Source organism: Ctenopharyngodon idella, chromosome 23 (genome assembly GCF_019924925.1).
Source record: "Ctenopharyngodon idella isolate HZGC_01 chromosome 23, HZGC01, whole genome shotgun sequence".
NCBI classification, from domain to species: domain Eukaryota; kingdom Metazoa; phylum Chordata; class Actinopteri; order Cypriniformes; family Xenocyprididae; genus Ctenopharyngodon; species Ctenopharyngodon idella.
Window position 1 is genome coordinate 18,236,163 of NC_067242.1, and position 25,419 is coordinate 18,261,581.

The 25,419-nt window shown below is 38.1% G+C and overlaps 1 protein-coding gene across 1 annotated transcript in view; it reads left to right on the forward strand.

Annotated features, from left to right (window-relative positions):
- cntnap2a (contactin associated protein 2a) overlaps positions 1 to 25,419 on the forward strand; it is a 394,941-nt gene that overhangs the window by 292,729 nt on the left and 76,793 nt on the right. The window contains exons 14-15 of the mRNA XM_051882071.1: positions 2,531 to 2,687; positions 9,197 to 9,324. Of these exons, the coding sequence (XP_051738031.1) occupies positions 2,531 to 2,687; positions 9,197 to 9,324 (285 nt within the window). The remainder of the gene's footprint in view (positions 1 to 2,530; positions 2,688 to 9,196; positions 9,325 to 25,419) is intronic.

Consider the following 25,419-nt stretch of genomic DNA (forward strand, 5'->3'; position numbering starts at 1 on the left):
GAAGTTCCAATGATTTTCAAACAGTTGCAGCATCCATCTGTGATTCATCTCTGCAGGTTAATCAAGTAAATTAGCAAACTATTGTTTTGCCATAAAAGACGGTGTGTGATTTCTGCCTACGTGCGTGTATGTATGCATACTTGTGTGTGCTGTAGTCACAAGCTTGTGTGTATGTTTGCCTCTAGCTCACTTTCCAGCTCTACACTGCGTTTGGATTGTTTTTGCTTCCTTCTCTGCATGCAGATGTAGGCATTTGCACGCACATCAACCCTTGAGTATGGCAGTCCAGTAGCCCCTAGAGCACAGTGTGCGCTCCCAAAGAGCCAAGTGTTAATCCTTTTGAGCGTGTTTTGTCTATACACACAGAGGGAATTAGTGCTCGTATCTGTGGGCTAGACCGCAAAGTACTCTTCAAATCTCAAGCACTGTAATTACTGTTGTCTGCATGTTATAAGCAGCCATCAAACAGCTGTTCAGAGATTCAGTCCTTTGGTAGATTCTGTAGCTGTGTTAGCGTTCAAACAGTAGAGCATGGCACTAGCTACGGTAAGGTCATGGGTTCGATACCCATGGAATGCATGAACTTATAAAAAACAAAACTGCAATTATGGATTTTTAAAATCGCTTTGGATAAACGCATCTTCCAAATGAATAAATGTATATGTGATGTAAATGTGGTAGATTTGGAACAAGGATAGACGCATTTTTAGTGCATGCATGATTTCTGTAAACGGCAGCTTTTTAAGAACAAAATAGTTTTATTTAAACAAGAATGTCCTTGACTCAGAAGGCTTACTTGACCTTTGCATCCTTTTTACTCAACTTTGAAACTGAAAATCATTTATAGTTAAACTAATTTTATTCTGTGCTGTTGTGCTGAATATAAAAACATTCATAGTATTGCTTCTATTATTGTTTATTTATTTATTTCAGACTAAGTTACAGACTAATTTGAAGAGTCTATTTTAAAAATCATCCATAGACAACAAAGATTTCTTGGAATTCATTTACATTTGTTATATATTGTAATTGTTTTTTTAATTTCATTTTATTTATTTTTGAAGTGTGAGAAGTTCCTTCAAGAAGACTAAAATAATTTTATGGCACAGTTTAACTGACATATCGATTAGTAAAAAAAAAAAATTGGGCTGTCAGTTGGATTGATGGATGGATGAATGAATCGTTGGATGGATGGAACCAAGATGGTTTGTTACTGGCCTGCTGTAGAAGTCCTGTGATGGTCTTGGATGGATGGATGGATGGATGGATGGATGGATGAATGAATCGGTGGATGGATGGAACCAAGATGGTTTGTCACTGGCCTGATGTAGAAGTCCTGTGATGGTCTTGGATGGATGGATGGATGGATGGATGGATGGAACCAAGACAGTTTGTCACTGGCTTGACGTAGAAGTCCTGTGATGGTCTTGGATGGATGGATGGATGGATGGATAGATGAATGAATGAATCGGTGGATGGATGGAACCAAGATGGTTTGTCACTGGCCTGATGTAGAAGTCCTGTGATGGTCATGGATGGATGGATGGATGGATGGATGGATGGATGGATGGAACCAAGATGGTTTGTCACTGGCTTGACGTAGAAGTCCTGTGATGGTCTTGGATGAATGGATGGATGATGGATGGATGGATGGATGGATGGATGGATGGATGGATGGATGGATGGATGGATGAATCGGTGGATGGATGGAACCAAGATGGTTTGTCACTGGCCTGACGTAGAAGTCCTGTGATGGTCTTGGATGGATGGATGGATGAATGAATCGGTGGATGGATGGAACCAAGACGGTTTGTCACTGGCCTGACGTAGAAGTCCTGTAATGGTCTTGGATGGATGGATGGATGGATGGATGAATGGATGAATGAATCGGTGGATAGATGGAACCAAGATGGTTTGTCACTGGCCTGACGTAGAAATCCTGTAATGGTCTTGGATGGATGGATGGATGGATGGATGGATGGATGGATGGATGGATGAATGGATGAATGAATCGGTGGATGGATGGAACCAAGATGATTTGTCACTGGCTTGACGTAGAAGTCCTGTGATGGTCTTGGATGGATGAATGGATGGATGAATGGAACCAAGATGGTTTGTCACTGGCCTGACGTAGAAGTCCTGTGATGGTCTTGGATGGATGGATGGATGGATGGATGGATGAATGAATCGGTGGACGGATGGAACCAAGATGGTTTGTCACTGGCCTGACGTAGAAGTCCTGTGATGGTCTTCTCATTAACATAATATTTAATTTAATATTTCATAGTTGACTTGTTGAAATGAATACAATTCATTTAAATGGTGCACTATGGATGGATGGATAGATAGATGAATCGATGGATGAAATGATGGATGGATGGAGCCAAGATGGTTTGTCACTGGCCTGCCATAGAAGTTCTGTGATGGTCATTAACATAATATTTCACTTAATATTTCATAGTTAATTTGTTAAAATAAATACATTATTAATTTAAATGGTGCAATTTCCATTTTCTTTTTGTGTTTACAGATGGAACACCTTACACATGGTGGGTCGGCCGCGGTAACGAGAAGCACTTTTACTGGGGCGGCTCTGCGCCTGGCATTCAGAAATGTGCATGTGGCATTGAGCGCAACTGCACCGACTCCAAATACTACTGCAACTGTGATGCCGACCAGAAGCAGTGGTAAGTAGCCACATTATGTGAGGTGCAATATGCTGTTTCCATGGCGACTGCCAAATCCAGCAGCTAATTATGAGCTTTAGATTAAGTTGCTATTTGCAAGTTACTGACCTTCTTAGCCCACCTATGAAACTTGTGATAGACAAGCAAGTTGTGTTCCCATCTGCCTTATTGTCTCTCTGAATTCATTAAATAATGGTGTCTGCTGCGTGACACGGTTGTCTCGACCTCAATGCTCGTGCAAATGGCAAACAGATTGCGTTGATAAAGAAGTTTAAGTAGAGCCGAACTCTGATATTTCCATCAACAAAGGCTCTGGCTGGTGTGTTTGGTGGCTTTATTACTAAAGAGAGCTGTGGGCGATATTGCAGAGGAGGGGAACAAGGTCATTCGTCAGGCACCCTCATACAATTGTCTGTAATGCATGTGGGGTATGTATTGCTTTGAGACACATTCATTTACATCCTTTCTAATGGGTCTTTATATGTTAGCTGTTAATGTCAGTCAGCTGTTAAAGAACAGAGAGAGAGAAATGATCCATCTTAACACAATAAACTCAATCAGATTTGCAAAGTGAAAAAGAGAGAAAGGCTGTTAGTATCCATTTCCATAGCACTTAGATGTGGGCACACACTGTAAAAAATCAAAAGTTAAGAAAACTTACATGTTTAAGGCAACCAGCTGCAGGAGATTTTTGAGTTCTCAACTTGATGTAAATTGAGCAGTATGTCATATAACTAAACACTGTGGATCTGCAACATAAGGACACCATGACAAAACTGATTGGCTGACCTTAAGAGACTACACTTTAAAAAACACTGGGTTAAAAACAACCCAATTTGGGTTGTTTTTAACCCAAGGGCTGGGTAAATATAGGACGGAACACATGTTGGGTTAATTTTACCCAACAAATTGGTTTGTTGATTTAACCCAGCATAATGGGTTGATTTAACCCAGCAATGGGTTGATTCATTTTTACTATAATACAAGCTTATTTTTTCTTTTACTTCATACATGAATTAATGTTTACAGATTAACTTAAATCCTCTAAACTTTTTTTTAAATACTCCACACCACCACTGGTTTGCATGATAATTCCTTTATTTTCGATCATATTTTACATCGTTTTTAATACATATTGCCTACATTTAAGCTTGTTTAACAAATATTAAAGTAAAAAAAAAAATAAACATTTAGAAGAAATTCAAGTGTAATCAACCAGTCTCTGTTGTCCTGTTTCCAATGTAATGGCGCTGGATCTCGTGCCAGAGATGGCTTACATTCGGCGGGGAAACTGATAACTTCAGACCGCCTCCTGCGTTTCACTCATAGCCGAAAAATGCTGTGACTGACTCCATTACCTGTCCGTAAATAATCAGTGTACAATTCTGAGAACATATTTTAACATCCTAAGTATTTATATTCTGTATCTTTTTGAATAAAATCATAACATTTTATGCAAGGCATCAGGCATTTCCATCACACATAAGGACCGATGCAACACTCGTTTAGGTGACTCACATCATGCCCCTGTATGTTGCTTTGCATAAAATTAAACGATATACAGAACAATAACAAATTTTTAGATAAAATAAAACATACACAAACAATTTGACAGAGCAAAAAGCCAGTGATAAATAATTCAACCCCTGGGTTGTTATGTCTGAAGTAGGATCTGGGTAAAACAAAAACTACCCAAACACTGGAAAAATAATCCAAAAAAAAAAAAAAAAAAAAAGACCCAAAAGGCTCAACCCAGGAAAAAAAAATAAGTGATTTTTTTAGAGTGTAGAGACTAGGGTTTGGGACTTAGAGAGAGTGTTGTTATTGTTAACTAAAGCTTAAAATTAAAAAAAATAAATAAAATTTTGGTAACACTTTAGTAAGGGGACCTGTATTCACCATTAACTACGACTTTTCCCTCAGTAAACTCCTAATTTACTGCTTATTAATAGTAGGTTAGTTGTTAAGTTTAGATATTGGGTAGGATTAAGAATGTAGAATAAGGGGGGGGGGGGGAGACCTCACGCAGGCGCAGGGAGAGGAGCGGACGGGCACGGAGGTCTCCAGGGAGGGTCCAGGAGTTCAGGCCGCCATGGTGGGTCAGGAGTTCAGGCCGGCCATGGTGGGTCAGGAGCCTCGGCAGGCCACGGCGGGTCAGGAGCCCCGGCAGGCCACGGCGGGTCAGGAGCCCCGGCAGGCCACGGCGGGTCAGGAGCCCCGGCAGGCCACGGCGGGTCAGGAGCCTTGGAAGGCCATGGTGATGACGAAACCCCGCCCATGAGTTCCCCACCCACAGTTACTTGCCCCCCCCCTCCCCCAAATTTTCTTGGGGAAATCCCTGGTGGCTGGAAGGGATTCGTGGGCTGGCTCGTGTTGGTGGGCTGGCGAGGGCTTGAAGGCCGGAGCGGGCTCATTGAAGCCTGGAGCGGGCTCGTGGAGGGCCGGAGCGGGCACGAGGAAGGTTGGAGCGGGCTCGAGGAGAATATGAGCGGGCTCGTCAAAGGCTGGAGCTGGCTCGTGGAAGGCTGGAGCGGGTTCAAGGACGGCTGAAGCTACTGGCTCTGTCCAAAAGTCTATTAGCCAGGGTTCTCCCTTGGGTGAAGGCTCAGGCTGGATGGCAGATCCACTTGGGAGCTCCAGTGAGGCAGCGGCCCTCCTCCTGGGCCGTCTGGACCTCCTTTTGGGCGGCTGAGGATTTGGGTCAGGCTGAGCGATAGGGAAATGCCCACTGGAGCGGTAGGTGGAGGAATTCGGCGGCTGGTGAACTGGCCAGGCCGCCTGGGTCTCTGAGAGGGCTGGACGAGGAGAATACGACTCTTTATGAACCTCTTCAATTTCGAACTCGGAAACATTAAGAAAGAGAATCAGATTAATAGACTCGACTAGGGAAAAGAGACATTCTGGTTCAAAATAACAAATCGTATCCTCGTCCAGACCCCTCAGAAAACAGGAATTAAGAATTGCATCTGGCCAGCTCACCTTAGAAGAAAGCTCAGCGAATTCCTCAACATATCTCTCCAGCGGGTGGCCGTCCTGTTTGGCAGTCCACAGACGGTCCTCCGCTGAAAGTTTGGGCTGGCGTCTTCTTGAGGGCACAGGGACAAGGAAGATAGCCATACTTCTTGTGGAAGTCCAACGGTGTCGGTCTGTTCTTCTGTTACGGAGGTATGGTGTTGAAGAGATGAAGCGTATATGGATATCCACAATAAAGGGTATTTAATCACAACGAAGGAGAAACACACATTACAACCTTAGATTAACATTACATTAACATAAGAACAGACAAGGGAGTGCAGGGAGTGAGTCCATTATAAAGGATGTATAGATGATGAAGTCCAGGTGCAGGTGATGAGTGCTGATGGGGAGATGACGAGGAAGTGAGTGCAGGTGTGGAAACAGGAGGATCATGGGAATTGGAGTCCGGGAACAGAGGGAACTGTGACAACAATATGGGTGCACTAATAAGAATGAATTCATGCTTAACTAATGGCTCATTTCCACTGAGCGGTACGGTTCGGTTCAGTACAGTATGGTACGGTACGCAATTTTTGCTGTTTCCATTGTCATAAGTTGTGAATGGTACCCTAATTCCGAACCGTACCGTACCACTTTTTTGGGACCCTTTCGTTGAGGTACTAAACACAATAGTACCGTACCAAAAGGGTGGAGCTACACTCTGCAGAACGTTGATTGGTTGACAGAGAATCATCACTTGCGCGTTTTACAAGGGGAATGACAACACAAGAGTGTGCACACACAACTGTGCTCCAGGCAATGCGTGCATTGATTATCTTCACTTCATGTAGGCTATATAACAAAACAAACTATAAAACACAACCCTGCCTCTTTTTGTTTTCATTTTTTGTTTTCATTTGTTTGCATATGTACTCTGATTATCTTCACTGTATATGTAGCCTATAATAAAATGAAATAAGACAAAACAACCCTCTTTTTTTGTTAAAAGTCAGATTTAATTATCAATAATAACCATTATAAAAGTATAAGTATAAAGTATGAGAAGCTATACAATAAAAAATAAAGACAAGCAAACAATTCAGTCAAACGTACAGCCCAATAAGTATAACGGTAAATTTAAATAAATATATAAAGTTATGAAACTTCACTTTGCCCTCAGCCAAAACGATTTGCCCGGGAACAAATTATAAATTCATGAGACCAAAGATTGCCTGTTATACACAAGATGAATGATATCTCATTTTTAACCACTACAGAGACATCTGAGCCAGCGCCAAATGTCAGAAGGACTAGCCGAGGTACAGCTGTTCTCAGCGGGGTACATTAGCACAGAGCGCCCGGTGATCAAATAGGCGCTATCTTTATAAATAAACCACAGATTTGAGCTTTAAACAACTACATTCTCACCTGAAAAGCTTTTAAAACTACATTTCATGACACAATAAAGTAGTTTTTAAATTACGCGGGTTTTCTCCTCCGCTTCTCCGCTATTGACGCTTGCTGGTAGGTGCTGCTGCATGGACGTCTGAACTTTGCGTACTTGGTATTGTTGTTGGCGTGCAGCAAGCAAAGCCTGTCTTCTTCTTGTGACAGACAGCCTCAAGCTGAGAAGCAAGAACAAGATCTGCTGTATCCATGTTGTTTACTGTGTCGTTTTCTTCTTCACGCGAGAATGACGTCGATCACTACTTTCCAGCTACACCACGCCTATCAAGTAAGAGTACTGTTGGCGGTGGAAACGCAAGCCTGTTCAGGGTTTACCGAACTGTATTGAACTGAACTGTACCGCTCAGTGGAAACAATGCATAATGCACAGATAATTATGAGTTAATGTGTTCACACTGTGTTCACACTGGCAGGTTTGTTTAGAATAAAATGGTGCGATTTTTTTTCTCTTAGTGTGGTTCATTTGAATAAGTGTGAACACTGGTACAAACAAGCGGACCGAGACCCCTCAAAAGGTGGGTCTTGAAATGAACTTTGAAATGAAATGAACTTTGTTGCTGTTCGCCTGAAATATGAATGCAACATAGACTGAAGACATCTAAACAAACCATGATGTGATGTCATGAGTTGCAACCCTAAAAATGGCAAAACGCTCAAGCATACCTGTTTTTGTCATCATAGGAGCTACATTGCCATCAAAACGCTGTCTCCATGAAGCAAATCTTTGTTTGTGTGCAATTGAGGCATTCCTGACACTGGTTTGATTCCTTTACATATTTTACAAGCTCTTTGTGAGTTCTCAGCTGGTAAAAATCCCAATCATATGTACGCATACAATGAGCACATTTGGTCCAGACCAACTACAAGTGTGAACACACCCTAAATCGCTCACTAGGTTGCAGCATTAGGTGCCGTTCACACAACGTTTTTGCATCCCACTGCGCTGCATTTCCAAAGTTTTTCTATGTAAATATGCATTAGATGGATGTGTTTGACTGCTGCACCTGCGTCTCACATTTTACGTCCTTTACAGCGTCTAACGCATGACACGACTTTACAAAATGTGTCTGTAGACCTTTCTTTTTTTAATTATTCCACTGCCCTGCATCTTGCATTTTTAAACGCAAAAACGCTGTGTGACAAGCTCACTAGGTCTTGAAACAGCTAGAGATTGTCAGACATATGCAACCACTGACACTCCACAGGGAGTGTATTGGATGGATTGGTGGAAAGTAATAACCAAACAGACTTTATGTGCCCCTGGATAAATGTGTGTTTGTATAATGTACATTATGTTTGTTTGCACAGGTTTCATTATGCGATCTTTGAAATCATCTCTTAATAGTATATTCTTAAGGTAAACATAACCTCAATCAGTGAGTGGAGTCACACTAATATTTGTGTTTTCCTGATGGATTTCTTTTTTGATACATTTTGTGAATATTTATACAATTAGACTGTTGGAACATCAGAGTTTGCCTCTTCTGTTGCTGGTTTAGCTGAACACACAGTAATATGTGTTAATGGCCCATGCACAGATGGACAGCGGGTTATTGCGATGCTCTCGCCACTTGTCATAAACCCCAAGCAAACTGAACCACCATGCATAATGGATACAAATTAGGACATTGGATTTCAAAGCAGCAGATTTCATTCCCAACCACATTGTTGATTTTTTTTTTCTACAGGTTTGCAATACATAATTGTTTTTTTAAATGACTTTTGCAGTTGCATTGGCACCGTGATAGATGGTGGCATTAAAATAACGCAAACATAGTGCCCTGCTTCATGTACCTGTGAGCTTTATGTGTGTGTGTTCACTAATGTTTATTAATTTAGCAAAATACATGAAGTGAGTGTTTTCACTGATTAAGCAAATTGTATTGCTGTAATTAAACAGCTAGTCATCAGTGTCAGAAGGCTGCTTTTGAGAGAAAACAAACATTTCGCTTATTAAAGCTTTAATGAGTTTATTAGATAAGGTAATGAGTTCATTAATAAGGTTTAGTACTATGATATGTCAGTGTAATATTAGCAGATAAGAAGAAATGTTTTTACATTTTATTAAGAATTGCATTGTTTGGTAGGAGGGATGATTCCGGGCTTCTGGTGTATAAAGACCACTTACCGGTCAGCCAAGTGGCTGTCGGGGACACAAATCGACCTGGCTCGGAGGCCAAGCTGACTGTGGGACCTCTCCGTTGCCATGGAGACCGTGAGTCTATTTCTTTCTCCTTAAATAATATCCAGCTTCGTCTGACAAGAATACAGCTCAAGTGGATTAATACATGAATAGCTGAACATACAGTAGATGACTAATTATGTGGTTTTAATGCTTGGTTAAATTATGTAAACAGTTAAATGTTGTTTGCATATTATTCAGAGCAAGCATTGCTGTTTTTTTTTCTTTCTTTGCAATATGTGACAGCAACACTTGTGTGTTGGTAGTTACTGTGTATGAAATTGTCTATGATGCCTTCACAGAATGTCCTTGCAATTAAAAACCTTCCGCTCTTGACATATGTTGTAATAATCTGTATTGCCAAAGGATTTGTTTTAATAGCATCTTCTTTAAATAGACATTTAACACTATTTCAAGGTCAGCCCATTGTCTGAAGCTCTCTAAAAAACGGACACACGGCCATAGATGTCTCCAGTGTAACAGTCCTGAAGCTGTGAACTCCAAATCAAAGCTTTTTAATCAACATTACACCCCACAGAGACCCCCTGCCACTCATTTTTTTTTTAAATTGGTGTCAACAGCCAGCTTGCCATATCTTCATAAATATTCGTCTTTTTTTCTCTCTGAGCAATTGTGAGGTACACTAAAGTCACAAATGAGGCAGTGCTTTAAAACTAGCTTCATTTTTTATTTTTTTTTTATTTTTTGTGTGTGTGTGTGTGTGTGTGTGTGTGTGTGTGTGTGTGTGTGTGTGTGTGTGTGAGTCAATTATAAATGCTCAAGTTTCACCAGAGCGAAACAGAGAACCCAAGGGTAAAATACAGAGCCATCCCTCCCCATCATCACCATGTGAAATGATGCATTTTTATGCCTCATTATTCCTGTTAATTGCATCTGGCTTATTACTTAGATCAGGTGCATTCGATTATACTCACCTGTTAGACAAGTGCGTCCACTGCTTTTTTTCCCCCATTTTTTCTTCTTCTTATTGTTTCCACACACCTGTGACTGGAAGCTGTTTGTCTGGTTGTTCAGTTCTCTTGCTCTTTAGGGTGGTTTTCATCAGGTTCTTCCCACTGCTGGACATACACTTTGGGAACATATGGACATTTCTGCTTTGTATCCTGGCAGAGGTGAAATTGAATAATTATTTTCACAGATTATCCATAGAGTGACATTATATATACGCTCCTAAAGAGAAGCATGCTCACCTTTGTGGGTTTCTCTTTGGGAGGCTGATGGGTGTGATGCACGAGAACCACATGACGCTTGCGTGTTTCAAGCTCCATCTGGCTGCCTGTTTTTGATCTTGTCAGTAACGTGCTTGTCTCAATGATGAAGATTGTTTTACAAACCCGATTCCAAAAAAGATGGGACACTGTACATATTGTGAATAAAAAAGGAATGCAATGATGTGGAAGTTTCAAATTTCAATATTTTATTCAGAATACAACATAGATGACATATCAAATGTTTAAACTAAGAAAATGTATAATTTTAAGGGAAAAATAAGTAGATTTTAAATTTCATGGCATCAACACATCTCAAAAAAAGTTGGGACAAGGCCATGTTTACCACTGTGTGGCATCCCCTCTTTTTTTTATAACAGTCTGCAAACGTCTGGGGACTGAGGAGACAAGTTGCTCAAGTTTAGGAATAGGAACGTTGTCCCATTCTTGTCTAATACAGGCTTCTAGTTGTTCAACTGTCTTAGGTCTTCTTTGTCGCATCTTCCTCTTTATGATCCGCCAAATGTTTTCTATGGGTGAAAGATCTGGACTGCAGGCTGGCCATTTCAGTACCCGGATCCTTCTTCTACGCAGCCATGATGTTGTAATTGATGCAGTATGTGGTCTGGCATTGTCATGTTGGAAAATGCAAGGTCTTCCCTGAAAGAGACGACGTCTGGGTGGGAGCATATGTTGTTCTAGAACTTGGATATACCTTTCAGCATTGATGGTGCCTTTCCAGATGTGTAAGCTGCCCATGCCACACGCACTCATGCAACCCCATACCATCAGAGATGCAGGCTTCTGAACTGAGCGCTAATAACAACTTGGGTTGTCCTTGTCCTCTTTAGTCCGGATGACATGGCGTCCCAGTTTTCCAAAAAGAACTTCAAATTTTGATTCGTCTGACCACAGAACAGTTTTCCACTTTGCCACAGTCCATTTTAAATGAGACTTGGCCCAGATAAAATGCCTGCGCTTCTGGATAATGTTTAGATATGGCTTCTTTTTTGACCTATAGAGTTTTAGCCGGCAACGGTGAATGGCACGGTGGATTGTGTTCACCGACAATGTTTTCTGGAAGTATTCCTGAGCCCATGTTGTGATTTCCATTACAGTAGCGTTCCTGTATGTGATGCAGTGCCGTCTAAGGGCCCGAAGATCACAGGCATCCAGTATGGTTTTCCGGCCTTGACCCTTACGCACAGAGATTGTTCCAGATTCTTTGAATCTTTGGATGATATTATTCACTGTAGATGATGATAACTTCAAACTCTTTGCAATTTTTCTCTGAGAAACTCCTTTCTGATATTGCTCCATTATTTTTTGCTGCAGCATTGGGGGAATTGTTGATCCTCTGCCAATCTTGACTTCTGAGAGACACTGCCACTCTGAGAGGCTCTTTTTATACCCAATCATGTTGCCAATTGACCTAATAAGTTGCAAATTGGTCTTCCAGCTGTTCCTTATATGTACATTTAACTTTTCCGGCCTCTTATTGCTACCTGTCCCAACTTGTTTGGAATGTGTAGCTCTCATGAAATCCAAAATGAGCCAATATTTGGCATGACATTTCAAAATGTCTCACTTTCAACATTTGATATGTTATCTATATTCTATTGTGAATAAAATATAAGTTTATGAGATTTGTAAATTATTGCATTCCTTTTTTATTCACAATTTGTAGAGTGTCCCAACTTTTTTGGAATCGGGTTTGTAAGTTCACTTAGTGAAGTTAATAAAGCTGTCATTGAACGTGTATTCAAAATATATTTCCTTTGTTGTTTCTATATTAGTTTGGAGATTCAGTGAAAAAAAAATGGATTACAATAAAAAAATATTTTACAAATTTTAATATTAGGTGCGATTAATTGCAGAATTATGTGATTTTTTTTTTTTTTAAATGCTGTTCTTTTGAACTTTCCATTCGTCAGAGAATCCTGATAAAAATAGTGGAAACTGTTTTCAACATTAATAATAATAATACATGTTTCTTGAGCAGTAAATCAGCATATAAGAATGATTTCTGAAGGGTCATGTGACACTGAAGACTGGAGTAATAATGCTAAAAATTCATCTTTTCCATCACAGGAATACATTACATTTTAAAATATATTAAAATAGAAAATAGTTATTTTGAATTGTAATAATATTTCACAATATTAATGTTTTACTGTATTTTAAATGATCAAATAAATGCAGCTTTGGTGACCATAAGACACTTCTTTTAAAAACATAAAAAAAAAATCGTACAATCCCAAACTTTTGAACGGTAGTGTATATTAGTTCATATTTACAAATGTGAAAATAATCTTTTCAGTTCAAAGCTGATAACATTTGCTATATATTGGTTTATTTATTCATTTTATTATAAAGTCACAGCTCACATCTGTGTTTCATGTCCTGCACCTTTACAATTTGTGTATTGGATATATAAGTAGTACAGTAGTCCTGGACAATTTATTGCAGATCATTTGAATGGAAAAGAAGCCATCAAAGTATGTGATCAGAGATTGTAAGTACATCTCAAATTTGTCTGCTGAGCCTCAGCAAACTGGAATTATTTAAATCGCTTTTGTGCCTTTGATCAAAGCATTTATGCCCAAATGACACCAGGAGAACAGTCCCAATAATAAGGGTACTGCAAATCATGAGATGAAATTCTCTGCTACATAACTCTACATGTCTCTTTATTTCAAATGCACAGTTATATGTGCCAATCATCAGCTGTAAACTGCATGGAGCTACTTATAAAATACTGCAACTCTGGTCTCGAAATATAATCAATGCTCGTCAGGGGGTCCTACGAATCATGACTAGTGCCCACCACCACACAGGGCTGAGACTGCTATTATTTATTCATTTCTTCATTTATTCAGGGCTTGGGTAGGAAGAGAGCAGACCAGCAGTGCATTAATGCAGTACACCAGCTTCTCTATGGTAATGCTGCATATAAATGTTGCTCTTAGCCACCTGCATGTTCACAAGAAGAAAGTTATAGGCCTCTGGACAGTCTACACCCCACCCATGAGGCCCCTCTGGGCTTGCACAGCATAATGGTGGTTTCACTGCTGTTGGGTTTCTGCTCAAGTCTGCAGATGCCGTCTAGCATGGGTCCAGCAATCCCCTAAAGACTTGTTTATTTTTACACTCATTATTTATTTACTGCGAAGTCTCAAAATTAGGTAATTGGATGCACAGACTGAATGCCAATGTGGTTAGGAGCCTTAATGTGAAAATAATATGAGAAACCAGTGCAGCTTTATAACAGTCCAGTCTTATTAGGTTCAGAAATCAAACTTAAGATCGTTTCAGATACTTTTTCACTGAAAGTCTTTGCTTGCTCCTAATGGACCTGTGTATATGACTATATGTTGTTTAATATTTGAAGAGTCTGTTTGCAGCCTGTAAGGGCCGTGACACACCAAGTAGACGGTCAGCTGTCGGTGAGCATCTGTCAGGTTAGTTTGCGGTGTGTTCCACACATCATCTCTAGTTGGACTTAGGTTAGCGGCAGTTCACCCGATTCAGCATGTGGGTTCGGCATCAGTGTCGTCAGAGAGAAAGATTGCTCAGGGGTGTGTTTCCCGAAAGCATCATTTGCCAACTATGGTCGTAAGTCCCATTAAGCTCTATTGGTAACGATGGAACTTGTGACCATAGTTTGCTTTGGGAAACGTACCCCTGATTGACTGTTTAGTTTAGCAAACAAGTCAGTGCACAAGAATAAAAGTGAAAGTGATGAAAGCGAGCATAAGATGTCAAGACGGCGTGTGTGTGTGTCTGTGTGTGGGAGAGAGAGAATCACCCTCATGTCGTTCCAAACCCGTAAGACTTTCGTTCATCTTCAGAACACAAATGAAGATCTTTTGATTAAATCTGAGAGCTTTCTATCCCTCCATAGACAGCTACGCGACTACCACTTTGACGCTTCATAAAGAAATCATAGTGGTTATTCACATATAAACATTTATCCGCAAACATAAACAAAATCTCAACCGAACCTGCTTTACGCGCGAGAACAAACCTCTTGCGAACCTCATTGGTTCTCGCACGCGTCAAGCAAACATGCTTGAGCTTCTGTTTACCATAACTGATGTGTGAGTTGATGAATGTTTATATGTTAATGAAAGCCTAAATTAAATCTGTTCATCATATAAAGCGATCATGTCTCTTCAGAAAATTTTGACTAAACCGCTTTTCATATGGATACTGCAATTCATTTGGATTAGTTTTACAATCTCTTTATGAACTTTTTTGAAGCGTTGAAGTAGTAGTCACATCATCTATGGAGGGACAGAAAGCTCTCAGATTTCATCAAAAAGATCTTCATTTGTGTTCTGAAGATGAACAAAGGTCTTACAGGTGTGGAACGACATGAGGGTGAGTAATTAATGACAGAATTTTCATTTTTGGGTGAACTAACCTTTTAATATTTTTTTAGCAATACTGAAGAATGCCTCAAAATGCTTGTTGTTACTGTTAGTGGCTAGTCTTTCATTGTATTCACAGTATATGGTAATCATTTTAGGTGGACATTGTATTATGCTGCAATCTTTGCAGTTGTATTTGAGAGTTGATACTAGTATGTTTAAATTTTAGTGGGAGACATTTGTACTCTTGTCTTGCAGTATGCAAACACACATTATAACTTAAAAATGCATAATAAAGGCAGCTGGCATTTAAAGGCAAAGACAGTCATTTCTGCACAGCTATTAAAACCAAACAGAATTATCCACAAACTAACATCATTGGATTGAGCTGGAAGTTGACAAGTCAGACTGTTCAAACAAAAAATATATATACTGTTCATCTGGAATACATTGTATTATTTATATTTCTAAGTATAACTTAGAAAAAAGTGACGATGAGTTTCTCATTTACTCAAATCAATTAATCTCCGTTGCTATGCCACGGCGTAGGACATACACCATCATCTTCAGACAGGGTTGCATAATTAATACTCATTAATAACCGAGAGAAGGAATAAAGATAACAAACAAAATGATGATTTAATGATGCCTCTTGCCTGGCTATGATGTGCTGTGACTTCAGACCACTGGCTGCTTTGCAAATTAATTGAGATAGATAACCTGTCAGTAATAAAGGAATATGATATCCCCGCCTAACGAAGCAGTTGGTAGAAATTATAAATTAGTGTGCCATGCGCAATGTGATGGCAATTCCCTGATATGTGAAAAATATTACATACATTTCATTATGATGCATTAGACATTTTACATCTGAGTGGTTTTCATGTTTGATTGATAAGGCTTATGTTCAGAATAGAATTATGCGACTCATGAATAACTGCACCGCAGTTGGTTTGCATCAAGACATTTCATGGCTAAGTGAGCGACATCACTCATAAGATGTTCCATCTTCATTGCAAAAATGTTGTATTAGCTGCAGTTACAACCTAAATTTGGGGTCAGGCTGGAGTGCTATCCTTTGGTCATGCACCAACTGTGGCTAAATGGGATGAAATTTGCATGGCCACAGTTTAAAATTTGAGTTTAACACCATGCAACTGGGGACGTAGTCTGTGAGAGGTTTAATGATTAAGTCTTTCATTTTTAAAATGATCAAAATTAGGATTTGATACTCTGAATAGCTTGAGTTTGACTCAATTTATCATTCCGAAATGTCCACTGGAATTATGCGGTTAAGAACCCTGACATTCTTTGGCATATTGTCCAGGTGCAGTTATAGAAAATCGCTTAATTATGGGATGGAAATACTTTCTGCCATTCAGAAAAGAAAAAAAAATAATTTGAACTGACATGTCTCCTCAATTCCCACCTCCCTCTGCCCAAAATACCATGAAATGAGCTGAAGTCACAAACTCTCACTTTGCTAGCTTAGTATTTAACCAGAGATGATGCAAACAGGAGAGCTGCAGGTAGAAGAAAAAAATAGGATTCATCAGAAATAGTTGCACTGATTCCAACTAGATGGACCAGTAAATTATCATTAGCGATGAGGATGTTCAGTGTTGCTTAGTTACTGAATCATTGAATCGTAGTGATGCTCTCTGTGCCGTTTTTCATGCATTCATGATTGGTTTGCACCTGGAGAATAATGAGGGGCTAATTTGGGATGTCGTATGCCCAAATTCCCAGAAAGTATCCTGAACCGACTGTATTAGATCAGTTAAAGCTGGGAAGTAGCATTTGTGGGGTGATGTCACTTTTACAATGCTTGTGAAATCTATAAAGATAGCTCTGAGCCTCAGGTCTATCAGACACTGAAAGTGAATTATAATAAAAGATCTCTTTGTCTCCAGCTGAAAAGGAAACCCGCTGTTTGTGTCATTATCAGGAAGTACAGTATATTCAGATGAAATCTGCACATAGTTGTGAGCATGTGAGCCTGAATTGTCTTTACTTAAAAGGATAGTTCACAAAAAAATGAAAATTCTGTCATCATTTACTCAAACTCAAGTTGTTCCAAACCTGTATGAATTTCTTTCTTCTGCTGAACACAAAGGAAGATATTTTAAAGAATGTTTGTAACCAAACAGTTGTGGGGAGCCTTTGACTTCTATAGTATGGAATAAAATACTGTGGAAGTCAGTGGTGCCCCACAACTGAGTAAATGATGACAGAATTTTTATTTTTGCGAGAACTCTCCCTTTAACATCACAAAACTAACATGATTATTGTTTGCAGGTTTTGTTGGTAGGGGAGACCGGGGTTAGTTGTTTCATGTTTTACTACAGTGAATATTTTTCAGGGTAGGTTTATTTTAGAAAGTCCTATACCTTTACGTCTTGGGTAGCAATTACCGGTAATGCCCAGGAAAAACAAGATACAATTCATTTAAAAAGATACAGTTAATTTCTCAAACTACATTACCATTCAAACGTTTAAATTGATTAAAAGTGACAGGAAAGACTTTTACATTGTTTATATTTCATATAAATGTTCTTTTGAACTTTCTATTCATCAAATATTCCTAAAAAAAAATTTATCATGGTTCTGACAAAAAAACATATTGATAATTAGCTGAACACTTTTCAAAATTGATAATAATAAGAAATGTTTTTTGGCCCCAAATCAGCATATTATATAATGCTTTCTGAAGGATCATGTGACACTGAAGACTGGAGTAATGATCACAGGAATAAATTAGATTTTAAATATATTAAAATAGAAATGAGTTCATTAAAATTGTTATACTATTTCACAATATTACTGTTTTTACTGTATTTTTATCAGATAAATACAGCCTTAAAGGAACACTCCACTTTTTTTGAAAATAGGCTAATTTTCCAACTCCCCTAGAGTTAAACAGTTGAGTTTTACCGTTTTCAGATCCATTCAGCCGATCCCCGGGTCTGGCGGTACCACTTTTAGCATAGCTTAGCACAGTTCATTGATTCTGATTAGACCGTTAGCATCTCGCTAAAAAATGACCAAAGAGTTTCGATATTTTTCCTATTTAAAACTTGACTCTTCTGTAGCAGCGTCTGTGACCCCCTGCTTGCACAGGGAGCGTGCCTTGCAACCATGGAGACATTTGTGAGAGACGTTGCGTAATATCATTGCGCCTGCTGTACCCATGGTACGGCAGCAAAGTTCCTTGATTATTACGCCGGAATGAGAGTATAGTTCCTAGCCATATCGGCCTACAAAATCGCAACTTTTCATTTTCCGTCGGTCTTAGTACACGATGTAACTACAGAAGAGTCAAGTTTTAAATAGGAAAAATATTGAAACTCTTTTTTGTCGTCGTTTTTGAGCGAGATGCTAACGGTCTAATCAGATTCAATTAACTATGCTAAGCTATGCAAAAAGTGGTACCGCCAGACCCGGAGATCGGCTGAATGGATTCGAAAACGGTAAAACTCAATTGTTTAACTCTAGGGGAGTTGGAAAATGAGCCTATTTTCAAAAAAAGTGGAGTGTTCCTTTAATGAGCATAAGAGACTTCTTTCAAAAACATTAAAAACTTTTGAACGGTAGTTTACATGGGTAAGTTGTCATATTTGAAGCTTTAAACAGTAATTTATATGCTTCAACTAAATGTAAAAATAAACGAAGGTCTTACGGGTATGGAACGACATGAGGGTGAGTAATTTATGACAGAATTTTCATTTTTGGGTGAACTAACCCTTTAAGAACCCCATCTTTTAATTAAAATGTATCTTCACTATAGTAGTTATTAGATATTAAATATTGAGTTACTGAAATCTAGCGCTTATGACAACTGATCACAGTCTCTTCTATTTAAGTTACCATTAGACTAATTGTGACACAGATCAGCAGTCAGTTGCTTTTTAAATTAATGTGGTATTTATTTTCCTATATCTTTTTTTTTAATCATCCTATTTATTTTGCATTTAGAATGACAAATGATTTTCATTATAGGTAATATTCTGGTTTGGGGACTTCTTAAACATCAGAGGGGAAAAAATAAGCTAAAATGAATTATTGTCAATGTACCCTGCTAGCTGAAATGAACTCATCTATGACGCACAGTTTTAAAGCATCTCTTCAGTGCTGTTGACACAGAAAAGTTTCAATAAGTACTTGCTAACAACACAGAAGTACACCTGACATCTGACATCAACTTTTGTGATAGCAAATGACAGCTTCGCAATTTATGAGAAAAACTTCATCTCATTCATAGTGTGTAATCAGCAGGAGTTCATCTCCTCTTTAGAAAATACAAAATAAAGGAAAATACTAGCCAATGTTTTTTGCTGTAAACACAGAGGGATTGTTTCTCTAGCACTGCCAAAGTTTGGCAATCAAACCACAAGTTTTTTTTGCGGTTGTGTGCAAACAATTTTCATTCACATTAATGAGCTCATGGGGTAATTTAGATTACAACTGCTTGCTGTCCGCCTGCCCTAGACCCAGACAAAGGTTAACTATCATAGTTAATGAGACGAGTGGAAAAATCTGACACTGTTCTGCTCAATTCATCACTGTGCCACGAGTGAACACTTTTTAATGACCTCTGATCCAGCCGTCTATTGTAAAGGTGCCATCTGGTGGACTGGCAGCACAACATATCTTGTCAAATAATAGATGAGCAACAAAATGAATTCTGGGGTTTAGCTGGATTTGAGCATTGTACATGTTGCTGCTGAGATTATGTCTCATTGTGTCTTATAAAAGCTTTAAAGTGTTTGAAGTCATGATTTCCAAGCCGGCCAATCAGGCATGATTAATTTATAATCAAAATGTGACATGTTTCTGATTTCACAGACTTGTCCAGCCATGTTCTGTGGCCAGTTTTAGGTCAATTTAGTGTGTAAGAACAAATGGAAAATATAAGGAAAAGGCATGTTTGAGCTTGCACATATTTTGACTTTCCATCAAACAGAAAACTTTCTTTCTGTCTATGTGAGAAATTTCTCTACCAGCTCACCAAATGGGTTGAAAATAAAGGAAGGAGTAGACATTTTTCTTTGGCTAAAATGACCTCACACGTCCCTGGATCCTGTCAAAAGGGCATCACTGGATGCTGTTGAAAACCACTCCAAAGAAACACATGGCACCATTCACACCTGCAAAACACATTGTTCCCTTCGCTCACTTCTCTGCTGGGTCAGCCCTCGGGGTGAGCAAGGAGAAACAGTGATTTGAGCTCACCATGGAGAGCTTTCTTTGATGGGAAAGACTTTAGATTTTGCTGCATTTACAGTACAGCAGTACCAGCTGACAGACCAGAGCTTTGTGCCACTGCCTGTCTTGTTGGTGGCATTATACACCAGACACTAGATAGCCTCCGGTTGTTTTAGCATTTTTTGATATCTGTTGAAGATGGTACATCTTTTCTTTCCTCCTTGTCCCTTGGCTGCTAAATTATAATGAAGAGACATTGTAGTTTGTTGGGTCCAAAATAAACTTTTAGCCACACTGTATGTCATGTTAGTGTATGCGTATGTATAGTGCACTCAAAACAATATTTCGGTATAAATTTAAGTTTTATGTAATTGAATTACATTCAAATTCTCCATCCATTTGGATTATATAGTTTTAACGTAAATAAACGAATAAACCTAATGTTATTCATATTTGTCAGTCATATGTAAATTAAAGCACCATTGAAGCAGTGTTGGAGTTGAGATAATTAAGTGGTCAAAGTGATCACTGACCTCAAAGATGGTAACTTCAAATGAATCTCAATAAATCATCATCTAAACCTCTGTTAATTCAAGTCAAAAGTAGTTAGTCAGTCTAGTTAGTAATGAGTGAAGCTGGTAATGTTTTGTAGAGTTGTTTAATCAGATCTTGAGAGATTAAATGTCTTTTATCTTCAGTTGATTTCATCGAACGCTGTGTCTGAAGTCAGTTGTAGTTTTTGTGTTTCTCTTTCCTTCAGTGATTCTGCTTGTTAACAGCAGGTGTTCATCATTAATGTTTAGTCATCACTTATCTGACTGCTTCAATGGTACTTTAACTCAGTAGTGCACACACACATGAACACTAAGCAGTGTTAATTAACCTGGGCATTTTTCTGCGTACTATTACATAAATCTTACCTATTCAATTTGCGCATGACTGACAAATATGAATCACATTAAGTTTATGTTAAAACTATGTAATCCAAATAGATGGAAAATTTGAATGTAATTATGTGTTACATAAAACTTAAATTTAGACCGAAATATTTTTTGAGTGTATATGTAAGAAAGAAGTGAATACTTTACTGTTGCATTCACACTTCAAAAAAATGACCCAAAGTTTTGAATGGAAGTATGTAAAGCTAATAACTAATAATTGCTCTTTACGAGTTTGTTCTCAATTACATGATCTTTAGTAATTCTTATATCAATATACGTGTCAAATATCAATAAACATATGGCTGTTAAAACTGATAGGTTAGAGTATGGAAAAAATTATGGATATTCATTGGTCACCTTGTAATAAAGTCAGTGGCACCTTGTGCTAAGTGTTCATTTTGGACCCTGTTAGTATGTGTATCTTAAGCTGTTGTTGGGGTGAATTCTCATAATGTTGATTCCAACACAGGCCACAGTCAGAAGCTTCAATTTAGTTTCTTTTTTAGATAAAAATCTAAACATTTGATATTGTGAACAAACTAGAAAAAACAGTCTCCATACAGAAATATCATGGAGATTGACAGTGAGTAACAGCACCCAATAATAACAGGCCTGCTCAATAACAGGCCTGCTTACTGATCTGTCAGTCAAATGTCAGAGCACCAGCACCATGTCATTGAGTACAGCTGATTCTAATGCCTTCTGACCGCCAGGATATGACCTGAGATTGGAACATCTGTAAGGTCTAAGCATTTGTTCTACATGGAAATCTAGAGTTTGTCCCTTTGAGAGTATAATGTTCAGTTCCTGTATTGCAATGTGTTGATCAGTTCAGGTGTGGAGTTCAGCACAAGTGCCAGGGTTTTGTTCTTGAGTTGATATATTGAGTTTTTCTTTATCCGCTGCAGGGATGTGTCCATAAAATCAAAATAAAATAAAATCTAAACTGTGATTTGGTCATGTCTCAAGTCTGAGGTGGGCCTTTAGTAATTCCTGATTTAGCATCCTTGGGGCAGGTATTAGTGTCTAAAAATGAAGTTAATTAATTGGATTCTGGGGAAACACTGCATATTGGCCAATGGTTCAAAATTTTGCTGGGTTGCATGGCCCCATAAGCCCCTGCTGATCCACAAAATTGTTTTTATTGTAGAAAGAGTCATTTGTGCATTATTTATTAACATTAGTTTTAATTGTAATAAACAAATGATAAATAAAACAAATTAAATTGATAATGAACATAAATGCAGTAAAATATTGTACAGTAGACTGAAAATGTATTTACTCTAAATGTTTATTATTTAGAGTCATTCGTGTGTGCTTTGTTGTATTCATTTTAATGTTAATTTTTCATTTAAATGCTGTTCAACTATCAAATTTCCCTAATAATGATAATAATGTAATTTTAAAAATGCATTATATTTATACAAAGTATACAAATATAATATATTTATTATTTAGAGTCATTCACATATGTTTTGCAGTATTAATGTTAATGTTAATGTTAATTGTTCATTTAAATTACCTGATGATAATAATAATAACAACAATGTTGTTGTTGTTTTGATGTTCAGTGTCACATGATCCTTCAGAAATTATTATGATATGCTGTTTTGGTCCTAAGGAAACATTTCTTATTATTATCAACATTATAAACAGCTTTGCTTTGTTTTTTTCAGGGTTTTTTGATCAATAGATATTTAAATGTCTAATGAACGTTCAGTGTCTTTGATTTAATTTGATCACGCCAGTCACATTGGTGAGTGTCAGACATTCATTTGTACAGTTTAACTTTGCATTGTGTTGCATTTTCTAATAACACAATTCAAACTGTAATTGAAAACTTGGAAACATATACAGGAATTTTAAAATTGTGATTTCCAGGCCTGAAAAACTTTAATTTATTATTATTATTATTATTATTATTATTATTAATAATATTTTGTAAATTATTATCATCAGCAGCAGTAGCAGCAGGGAAGGTGGGTTATGTTTCTTGCCACCCTCCAATGAATCCGTGCTCTATATGGGCCATTGGATACACCACTGCTCTGCTGTATTTACAAGTGTGGCTCATGCAGTTGATATACTGTAGTAGGGCTGTCTACTCCATTTGCCTGTTAAGTGAGAGAGACAGAAAGTGAGGAAGTCGACTTTAAAGAAAGAGCAAGTGAGTCTCAGTAAATGTCAAATATAAAGTGTGTGTGACGAAGATTGGCCTTTGAGCTTGGTCTCAATGGAGCCTACTGTTTATTAGAGGCCTGAGAGAGCTTCTGATCATCCAGCCGGCACAGGAGTGGTCTAATGTGTGCCCACTCACCACTGTGGCATCAACACGGCTGCAATTATGAAAGATGGTTGAATCAAACACTGGTGTGTGTTTTGCTTTACCCCATGCTGAGTGCTTGGCTTTACTGCCATGACTGCTCATGCTCAGATGCAAACACGAAAATGGAAACACGGAGTCAAGTGAACGCTCATCACAGCTGCAGTTCAAATGTCTTGTTCAATAAGATGGGAACGTAATTGTGTTGCAGATGCATGAATGCCACTGATGATTATGTGGCGCAATAACCTTAACACGCACACACACATTCAGACCACATTGAAAATATGGGATTTAAAATGTAATTTAAAATGACTTTGTGGAATTTTTTTTTTTTTTATAATAAACGTTAATGGTGTCCAATGCTCTTTTTTTTTTTTTTTTTTGGATCCCATTGACTAGCATTGTACTGACAAAACAGTAAAAGCATTCAAAATATCAAGTATATTCAAAATATTTTCTTTTATGTTCCCGGAAGAAAGTCATAAGTGTTATGTTCCAGGTCTAATTTGATTCAATACAGTTCAACAAAAATCACACAATAAAAAAAAATCTGGTAAAAAAAAAATTAACCTTTAACATTAAAGGTTATGCAAAATTAAATTTTACATGGTGTTTGAACATAAATGTGCGTCTGTTGTATGTGTAAACATCCACGATATAATGGTAAAAATCAACCCACTCCTTTTTTTTAATAATCCCCATAAATTAGAAACTGTGTGTCAAAATGAACTGTCACAGTTTTCTGCCTAATGTGACATCATATTAGGACAAGCCCCGCCCACTCTCTGCCCTATTAGCATAGATCCCGCCTTGAGTGAGCAAAACACAGTCCGCCATGTTTATATCCTCTCTAGAGCAGCTAGTGATATAATGTCTAGGGCTGGACATTGACACAAATTTCACAATTGGATTCGATATCGATTCACAAATTTGTGATTCGATTAACTTTGATTCAATATTGATTCATTTGTGCTGTACCTATCAGGTACAGCACATAATTTCCCCAAAGAAAGAAAAAAAATCTCTCAAATAATGCTGTAAACTATACAGGAAGCCCCAGTTGGTACATCAATATAATATTAAAGGTTAAAATTAATTGATTTGTAGGCTGCTTACATTTAAATTACACACAAGGAAGTTTTTATAATAACTTTATTATAAAATTTCGGTAAGATCTTTCAACATACCTTCTGATGTTCATTCATTTAGTATTGTAACTAGTTAAGAGGAAGAGATGATCAGTTCATGTGCATGCCGCGCTCCTTTTGTGCTTAACCAAGATATTTGCGAGTCAAATAGACATGCTAATATAACAATTGCAATAGAAATACTGTACACACATTCCACATCTCAGTGTGTCCAAACTTTGCAGATAAGTTTATGACCCTAACTGAGGAATAGTCACACAATTTGAAGAAAAACATGCTAAGATAGACTGTATTTCCGACAACTCCAAAACGTGTTGCAAGTTAAATTAACCTGGAACATAATATAAGCTGTGAATCCAGCAATGAGTTTCTATTTTTTAAGTGTTAAAAATACAAAACGATCTATTGTTTGGATACTATGGCTTAACTTTTCTGAACCCTTCTTGGACAAAGGATCAACTCAATCTGACTTTCCTGTGACTTTAGTTGGGCTGTTCATATTCGGACCACCTCATTTCCCTCATTTGGCGCCTGTTAACACATTTCAGAGCCGTCTCACTCCTGGGGTCTGTATAAGGTAAACAGCATCTGTGCTGCTGATAAAAGAGCTGTCTGTCACATGTTTGCTTTTATCACCCCTCCTAAACAGCATTGAGGGCTTCAGAGACCACTAGCTTTTTACCTTTGTTACCTTAAAGTGAAAACCCAGAAGAGTAATGAAAATCCTTTGGAAAACAAATATATCTTAAGTGCTTTCAGCGGGAGAGACACTTCTAATATTTATTCTCTCAACCAGTAAACCACTTTAGCCACATCTACGTTAGTGCTAAAGGTGAGATATAAACCTCTGAAGGGGCACATTGGAAAAAAATAGTGGTGTAGGATTTACTTTGATTTAATTTTCAC